The sequence below is a fragment of the Triticum dicoccoides genome, chromosome 6A (assembly GCF_002162155.2).
Source record: "Triticum dicoccoides isolate Atlit2015 ecotype Zavitan chromosome 6A, WEW_v2.0, whole genome shotgun sequence".
Lineage (NCBI taxonomy): Eukaryota > Viridiplantae > Streptophyta > Magnoliopsida > Poales > Poaceae > Triticum > Triticum dicoccoides.
In genome coordinates, this window is record NC_041390.1 from 584,080,213 (window position 1) to 584,088,229 (window position 8,017).

At 46.3% G+C, this 8,017-nt stretch overlaps 3 protein-coding genes across 4 annotated transcripts in view; all 3 read right to left on the reverse strand.

Moving 5' to 3' along the window:
- Positions 1-14: 14 nt before the first annotated feature.
- On the reverse strand, positions 15-1,037 carry LOC119318150 (non-specific lipid transfer protein GPI-anchored 2-like). Its single transcript, XM_037592672.1, has 3 exons — positions 620-1,037; positions 448-525; positions 15-340 (listed from the first exon to the last, which is right to left on the reverse strand). The coding sequence occupies exons 1-3, from the start codon at positions 963-965 to the stop codon at positions 174-176; spliced, it is 591 nt and encodes a 196-aa protein (XP_037448569.1). The 5' UTR covers positions 966-1,037; the 3' UTR covers positions 15-173.
- Positions 1,038-2,667: 1,630 nt separating this feature from the next.
- Positions 2,668-6,331, reverse strand: LOC119318152. 2 transcript variants are annotated; one of them, XM_037592674.1, is made up of 6 exons: positions 5,860-6,331; positions 4,722-4,812; positions 4,390-4,559; positions 3,840-3,867; positions 3,643-3,751; positions 2,668-3,100 (listed from the first exon to the last, which is right to left on the reverse strand). In XM_037592674.1, exons 1-6 carry the CDS (start codon positions 6,181-6,183, stop codon positions 3,019-3,021), a joined length of 804 nt encoding a protein of 267 aa, XP_037448571.1. In that variant the 5' UTR covers positions 6,184-6,331; the 3' UTR covers positions 2,668-3,018. The 2 variants fall into 2 exon arrangements, with proteins under 2 accessions (XP_037448571.1, XP_037448570.1); XM_037592673.1 differs by having other exon boundaries at positions 4,390-4,562; positions 5,860-6,328.
- Positions 6,332-7,852: 1,521 nt separating this feature from the next.
- The window catches only part of LOC119316025, a 5,641-nt gene continuing 5,476 nt past the window's right edge, over positions 7,853-8,017 (reverse strand). Inside the window, exon 9 of the mRNA XM_037590428.1 lies at positions 7,853-7,867. Coding sequence (XP_037446325.1) covers positions 7,853-7,867 — 15 coding nt within the window. The remainder of the gene's footprint in view (positions 7,868-8,017) is intronic.

Genomic DNA, 8,017 nt, shown 5'->3' on the forward strand with positions numbered 1-8,017 from the left:
AGGCACCCACGGTATAATCAACAATCCATATATTATTGTTTGAAATCACAACCAAAAGAATGTGTATACAAAGAGCCAATGTACACTCTCCTACTACCAAACAAGCACATAAAACACATACTAGTAATAAACACGTATTGCAGCAGCAACGTTGAATTCTTGCCCGGCTCAACTCAAACCAGCATGGCTCCAACTGCGAGGATCGCTGCGAACAACGCAGGCACATGAGCACCGTCTCTCCAGGCAGAGCTGGGCGCCACCTGCGGCCTCGTCTGCCCCTGGCTCTGGCTCCCCGCCGGTGGGGTCGCCACGGTGGTTCCCGACGGCGACGCCGGCGCCACTGCGGGTGCAAATTGGACAGCATCATCAGCGAGGCTTCATCAGTAAGAATCAACAGCGACATAAGAAGAGAAAGAGAAAGTTGGTGTGGCGAGTGGAGTTTCTTACGCAGCGGGGGCATGGCGGGAGATGCCGCCGAGGTCGCGACGGGGCCCGGAGCTGGAGCCGGGAGCTGCGCCGACGCATCTGCAGTTCATCGCCAACTCTGATCGTCAATGCAAACCTCACATCACACGAAGCTACAACAGTCTGATGATCCTCGTTGCCTGCGGGGACGTACCTTTGCACTGAAGCGGGACGGCCATGGAGTTGCAGGCCCTGGGCAGCGTGACGGCGAGCGTGCGGTTGACCGGCACGCCGCCGAGAGGCACGCTGCCGGTGAGGAGGAGGCACGCGCAGCCCGTGCTGGCGTTCACCAACGCCGACAGGGACCGGCAGCAGGCCACCGTCGGCGACGACGACGACCCTGCTCCGCTGGTGCTGTTGGCGATGTAGCCGAGGCACGGCGTGAAGCTGGAGACGAGGGACGCCGTGCAGGACGCGGCCTGCCCGGACGCCGGCGCCGGCAAGGCCAGGGCCAGCAGCGCGGCCGCGGACACGGCAAGCGCGAGCAGCTTGGGGTCCATCGATCAGCCTCTGCCTGTGAGTCACGACTAGATCACGTGTCGATCGATGCTAAGCTAGTGTTTTTTGGAGGGAAGAGCGTGGATGAATGGATCGTCTGCTAGCCGCGTGCGGTTATAATATATACGTGCGGAGGCGTGTCAGGCTGGTGGTAGTGGATCAGAGGGTAGCTGCACCAGTGTAGCTACCATAAGGCCTTCCATTACGTAGCCGGTGCCCGGCATGTTAAAATATACTCCCTCCGTTCTTAAATAATTGTCTTTCTAGACATTTCAAATGGACTCAACATCGGATGCATGTAGACATATTTTAGAGCATAGATTCACTCATTTTACTTCGTATGTAGTCATTTATTGAAATCTTTAAAAAGACAAATATTTAGGAACGAAGGGAGTAGTAGACTGGGCATCGATGCCCTGGTAATTTATTTCTTTGGCACCGGCCTCACAACGTGCGGGTGTAGCCCGTAGAATGATGGGACCCACATGTACATAGAAAAATCAAAGCAAGCCAACCTCTGGTCAATCCTTCACGCCAGTTCCTCTCGTCCACCTTCAGAAAAATGGGGCATCGGAGCAGCAAGTACAGATGGTAGTATATTCTATTGCAATGCTAGAATGGGGCATCGGAGCAAGAACTTGCTCCGGTTCCCAGAAAACTTTTTATGGCACCGCATGAGCTATGGAGGGCACCGGTGCCAAATAATGTAAAAGTGGATTTGGCACCTCTTTTGGCCTACATAGTGGAAGGCCTAACTAACCGTCATCTGCCTTCTAAACTGTTTCTTTTCAGGAAAGGTGTTGAGGTGTGGATGGTTGAGATCATCCGTCCGGTAGGAGGATTAGGATCCGTCAGTGTAGTACTCCCTCTATAAACTAATATAAGAGCATTTAGATCACTATTTTTAGTGATCTAAACACTCTTATATTAGTTTTACGGAGGGGGTAGTAACTACAGCGTGTTTTCGTTGCTGATGAAGAAACCACGCTACTCACCTAGCATGTCACGAGGTGATGAGGTGACGAGTATACCACTTGAAAAATATGCCGTACTTTTTGACCAAAAGTAAGGGTAAGCAGCAGAAGCAGGAACTTGCCTTTAGCTCAAACGGAAAATGAGTGGCAAATGGGCAACAGAAGCAAGCGGGCACTATGACCATACGCTCCAAACTCAAAATAGCATTTGTTCCCCCGAGCTCCGAAGTATATTCTGTGAGCTCTAAGGTATGGGTTAACTTACTTCATATCTCAGATAAGATGTATTCCCAATGTATAGTGTGCTGTAGAGCAGTAAAACAAGCCTCTGGTCATGGAAAGAAAAATGTCATGCAAGCAAAAATTACCAACTGTTAACTTGTGTTATCCACTGGAAGGAAACCTTTCACTGTGATATAACTGAATCAAGGACCATATATAAGAAATGAAACAATCCACCGCTAAGCAAACATGCTTCAGCTATTGAAGAACCGCTCCATTATAGATCAACATTCTGAAAAAAAGAACGCATTTTATATGTTTGCAGGCCCAATCTTTACTTTTGCAATCAAGGACGGGATAGTGAAAAGAGAACCTATTTTTACATACAAGATGCTTATGATATGCTACATTACCATCCAAGTTCAGTTCAGAGTGTCCATAAAAAAGTGAGGTTCAGGGTGACAATGACGCAGCTCCCAAGCGAAAAAAGGAGCAGCACAACACATGATGAGCTGAGCACGCCACTCAAACAAATCGATGTATTTACAGTTGGACCGAACACGGCCAAGTTTCAGTTCAGTTGTACAGCTGATATATACAAGGAGGAGATCACAGTCGGAGGTTGGATACAAATGAATGATATAAGTAAAACACACAGGAAGCTACACTCAGCAGCTAGATCAGACAGACACTAAGGATCAGCCAGTCTCGTTATTCACTCTGAGCTGACGCATGATCTAACTGTTGAAAGTAACCTATGATGATCACATCGTGCCAGGGTTTGACAACAGCGCTTCCCACAATGGAGGTACAGGGAAGTCCATATTATCATAAAATGTGTACAGGGTCTCATGATTATTCACAGGAACTTGGACACCACGCGGCAGGACGTCCAGAAGGCCGCTGTTGCTGCTTTTAGAATCGCTGGATTCTGGTAGATACTGCAAGAGGGTGACACGGGAAAAGAATCAGGAATGCAAACACCCATGTGCTCATAAAAACTTATTATTGGAGTTGTATGATCATGCGAAATGATGCCCTCAAATTTAAGTTGCTGCCTGCAGCACAATATTGTGCGGGGGCTAATTTTGCTGTATATATTGTTACAGAAGTTTGCAGGCTGAAAAGGTGTATTCGATCAATATGTAGAACTTAAATTGATGCAACTGATCAAACTTGAAATATCATATCTTGACTAATCTAGTGTATGGTTTGTTCGTGAAGTGAAGTGATCATGTCCAGTTTCCCTGAGGTGTGATTTTGTTGCCTGCAGACCATTTAGTTTGATGGCATTCTGTCCTAACTTTTCAATCTTCAGTGGGGAGCAATTTTTCCTCCCAAGGGTCCTAGAACAGACTATTTGGGTAGAGCTCTAAGGAGCCTCTAGAAAGGACGTGAGGCTTACCCTGACAGCTCCACCATGGTAATATTACACACAAATTGTGCTTGTAATTACCCATCATTACTAAGGATTTTAACTTACCCAATAGCTGTTGCACTCCATGATGCTACATTATAAATAACTTGTGTTCCAGCCCATGCCTTCTGAAGTTTGCCTTTCCTCTTTTTAGTTGAAAATGTCTTGCTAAGGGCTGAAAAATGAAGGGTGGGGAATCACACATAAGAAAACCTACAACCAACCAAATTCATCTGAATTAAGAATGGAAAAGAGAAGGTTACCTTCTTGAAGTTGATTGGGCGTCAATTCCTGCAGAACATGAAATTTCCAGTATTAGAGGTACGAAGATTTCAAATCAATGAGCGATATGAAATACTCTTCCACGATAAGTACAATCTACTACTCCCTCCGTTCCAAAATAGATGACCCAACTTTGTACTAAAGTTAGTACAAAGTTGGGTCATCTATTTTGGAACGGAGGGAGTAGAAGTCAAGGTAAAATAAGGAATATTGACGGGCCTACCCATGTTGATCTAGATAGTACAACGGACAATAGTGTGAGCTGTGAAGCCTACAACAAGAGTAGATACCATGCTGAACTATTGGTAACCCATGATCCCACTAAGTCATGTTTTTCACTTCTAGGAATCTATTTAATTATCCAGAACCTCAATAATCACTGTAAAATAAACATGTTTTTTTTCAGAATCCAAGATTTCATGGACATTTGAACGCTGAGACTGATATTCATGAAGGACTGCATAAGAAAAGCCAAGTACACCAAAAATGCAAGAGAAATCATGAATCAAAGGTGAAGTGAACTTTGCATACCTTAGTTTCTTTCAGCGACAGCAGGTATGCAGCCATGAAGCATGCAATCCCATCAACTATATCCTCTTGCTTAACTAGAACATATCCATCCTCTGAATCATCACTGACATTCATACTCTTATCATCCCATATATCTGCTGCGCTTACGATATCCCATGATATGGTTTCATCTACTGTTACATGAGTAATTGCAGAACTGTTCAGTTGACAGGTTTGATTTCAATGAGCGAATAAACGTGCATTTGCAGCATGGAGTGGCAAGGTCAGTTTACGTATTGTTCAAATTTTGGAAACAACAAAAAGAAACGACAGTTCATTGGGCAAATGCGCACCTGCACCATGTTGGTATACTGACTTCTGAATGTTATCAAGCTTTTCTAGAAATTCAGGTGATTCGACCCTTGATTTGAGAAGATTACACAGCTGCATAAGTAAATGGAGAGGTGCAAAAATTAAGAAAGTTTCAGAACAGAAGGCATAAGATAAGTAGACTGGAAGCTCCTTTTCTCATTCCCTCTCTCCCTGGTCTCATCTTTACTATCACCTCAATAACTGATAACCAAAAGTAGCAAAGAACAGTTCAGTCGATTCAAACAGTAAAACGAATTCACATGAATCTGGCTTAATTCCAGGGTACTGCCATATTCAGTCCAACCAAAGGCTTGGTTATGGTTTGCTATGATGTGCTTACTTTTGAAGGTGCAAAACGTCAGTTGTTAAGTTTGGCAAATCAAACGATAAAAGAAATTTCTGTTATCCAATTACTTCCTTCAAACATTCCTTGTCATGTGCTGCGGAACAGGATAATATACACTAGTTTACTCGTTTCACCGTGATTACTGATTATAATAAGAAAAAAGCAATTAGCCAAGCACAAATACGTGAAGGCAGTTGAGCTGGGTACTGTCATGATCCACCGCAATTCCAACAAGAGACTAGATCGCTACAGTTTCAAGGACCCCCCCTTGTCCCAAGTCGCCAATCAATCGAACCCATCAACCAATCGCAGTCCCAATTCTCCAACGGACCATCGAATCAAATGTAGTTGTTGTCTTGTTGTGATGTGCTTACTTTTGAAGGTGCAAAACAGCTACAGTGCTTACTATTAAGTTTGGCAAATCAAATGCTACCTAGATAAATTGTGTTAATCCTACCCAGTTATTTGCTTCACACATTCCGTGCCATGCTTCTGAACACAATAGCAGACACGAGTTTACTCGTCTGCACTTTGATTAGTACTGTATTATAGAAAACAACAGCTAGTTAAGCACCCAGACAAATACTAAAGGCAATTGCTATCATAATCCACCTGCAATTCCAAAAGGAGGCTAAATCACTAGAGTTCCGAGGACCCCAAATTGTCCTGAGTCCTAAGTCGGCATTCAATCCAACCCATCAACATCGCAATCACAATTCCCGAGTCTCCTCCAACGGATCACCGAATCGTGCTTATAAGGGAGATCTCCTCACCTCGTCCGTCTCGTAGTCGGCCTCCGACGGCTCCGGCGTGGGCGACGGGGGCGGCCCCTCCCAGTCGCCGCCCGCCCGCCGCTCCCCCTCGCCCTCCGGATCCCGCTCCCGCTCCCGCTCCCCCTCCCCCTCCTCGTCCTCCTCCGGATCCCCGTCCTCCCCCTCGGCGTCGCGCATGAGCTCGAGCGCGCGCTGGCACTGCTCGAGCACGGTCTCGAGCGTCCTCCGCCGCACCCTCAGCTCCGCGGCCTCCGGCGCCGCCCTCCGCCTCCCCGCCGGCGACGCGGCCGAGGCCGAGGACGCGGAGGGGGCCGCAGGCTCCATCGGGAACCCGCCTCGCCTCGCTTCCCGGGTTGGTCTACGTCTAGCCCGCGGCGGGGGAGAGGGAGACGTGCGCCGCGTGCCTGACGATTGCTGTTGAGTCGGACGGGGGAGGGGAGGGAGGAGTGTCTCTTGTTGCGTTCGTTTCTTTTTCCCGGCGGCTTCGAGATAAGACAGAGAGAGAGAGAGAGAGCCCACGCCCCACGGTAGGTGGTGTGGCTCGGAAGGCTGTTGCTGACTGGTGGGGCCGACGTCCGTGGGTCCCGGGTGTCAGTTGGAGTATTGGTCTGCGTGGGCGTGTGAGTTGTTTCTCAGGTCTCTGGAGCGAAGCGGAGTGACGGGTGATGAACCCGTTGGTCACGTCAAGTTGACGCACTGATTGATTTATTACTGCGATTAATTACTGGGAGTGGGAGGCCTCAATGATTAGTGCAAGACTCGGCCCTTCTTTCTTTTTCAGGGAGGAATCTACCCACGGCTCCCATCCCATGTCCGATGTGATGGGGTCCTCGTGCGCACCGCTTCCATACGACGATACGACGACGTGCCATTGCCACTTACGCTGCACAAAATTGCTCTGCTAGTGGAGTACGTGATAAACCAGCGCCAATTAATGTGAACCGAAGGGAATAGAAAATTTTAAAATATATTAAAATAATCAACAAATCTTGATTAATTGTCTACACAAGTACAAAATTCCCATGAAGAAAGAGCATTCTTATGGACTATTTTTTAAAGTATTTTGGAGCGCTGATTTTATTTTTTAGAACATTATGAATATTTTTTCTTCCAGAAAATTTGTAGCTATGTAGAAAATCCATCAATGTTTGTTGCCAAATATAATTTAGATATTTTATTCATTTTTTTACTATTCTTTCGTTTTTACTACTCTCTTCATCCTAAAATTCTTGTCTTAGATTTGTTAGTTACGGATGTATCTAACACTAAAATGTAACTAGACACATCCGTATTTAGACAAATATAAGACAAGAATTTTGGGACAGAGAGAGTACTATTTATAGCGGGTGCAACTGAGATCGCGGGTAGAAGGACGGACTACCTTCGCCTATGGAGTAGTTTACTAACAAAATGATAAAGGGGTGTGCCGTGCAAAGGCTGCGGCGTCACGGAGCACCACCGTGCGCGCCCACTGCAGTGCCTTGCAAGGCTTGCGGCAGCTTATGGTAGTATATAATATTTTTAATATTGTTATATCTTGACACTAATGACCAAACAAACAGCAAGGCCTTAACCTTTTGCTTGCCCAAATAAACAAGTGGCTTCATCGAAAGAGAAGACGGGTGCAACCAAGGCTTACCGTTCGCTGAAAACTACAAGTTGCTGGGATGATTTGCAATGCTGCCCGCCACTTCTCCACTTGCAGATGCCATACCACCAAAGATGGGCTTGACTTGACAGAAAATATTTACTGACAAGATTTGTCGCCACACTGCGCTGCTGCTGCTGCAAACTTGCAAGTGTGCCGACAACATTTGCTGCTACAACGACAGAATACGATCCACTTGCAAGTCGGCTCCCTTCTTACAGCAACAAACTTCTTATTAACCTCTTCTAACAGCGATATTGATACAGCAGCTATGGCAAGGCATACACAACCAACACCATGGATAGATGAAGGAGAACTTCATATTTGCAACACGATCATTCTAGGTCAGCGAAAACCAATCTACACATCAGATCATTGTTATTATTATTCTAACCAATGGTGTAATAACAACACAAAACAAGTCAAGGTACAATCCCACCCACTATAGTCCGGCCACCGGAGTGGCCATTACAATTGACTGGCGTATGCGACAAGGGAATGCAAATGCAG

Excerpts from the sequence above, each read along its gene's own strand:
- LOC119318150 (XM_037592672.1), bottom strand. The coding sequence starts at position 965 with ATGGACCCCAAGCTGCTCGCGCTTGCCGTGTCCGCGGCCGCGCTGCTG. Across the intron at positions 526-619 it reads CGTCCCGCTTCAGTGCAAAG|ATGCGTCGGCGCAGCTCCCG; the intron begins GTACGTCCCCGC and ends GATGAACTGCAG. Across the intron at positions 341-447 it reads TCCCGCCATGCCCCCGCTGC|TGGCGCCGGCGTCGCCGTCG; the intron begins GTAAGAAACTCC and ends TTGCACCCGCAG.
- LOC119318152 (XM_037592673.1), bottom strand. The coding sequence starts at position 6,183 with ATGGAGCCTGCGGCCCCCTCCGCGTCCTCGGCCTCGGCCGCGTCGCCG. Across the intron at positions 4,813-5,859 it reads CCGACTACGAGACGGACGAG|CTGTGTAATCTTCTCAAATC; the intron begins GTGAGGAGATCT and ends TTACTTATGCAG. Across the intron at positions 3,101-3,642 it reads TGGAGTGCAACAGCTATTGG|TATCTACCAGAATCCAGCGA; the intron begins GTAAGTTAAAAT and ends ACCCTCTTGCAG.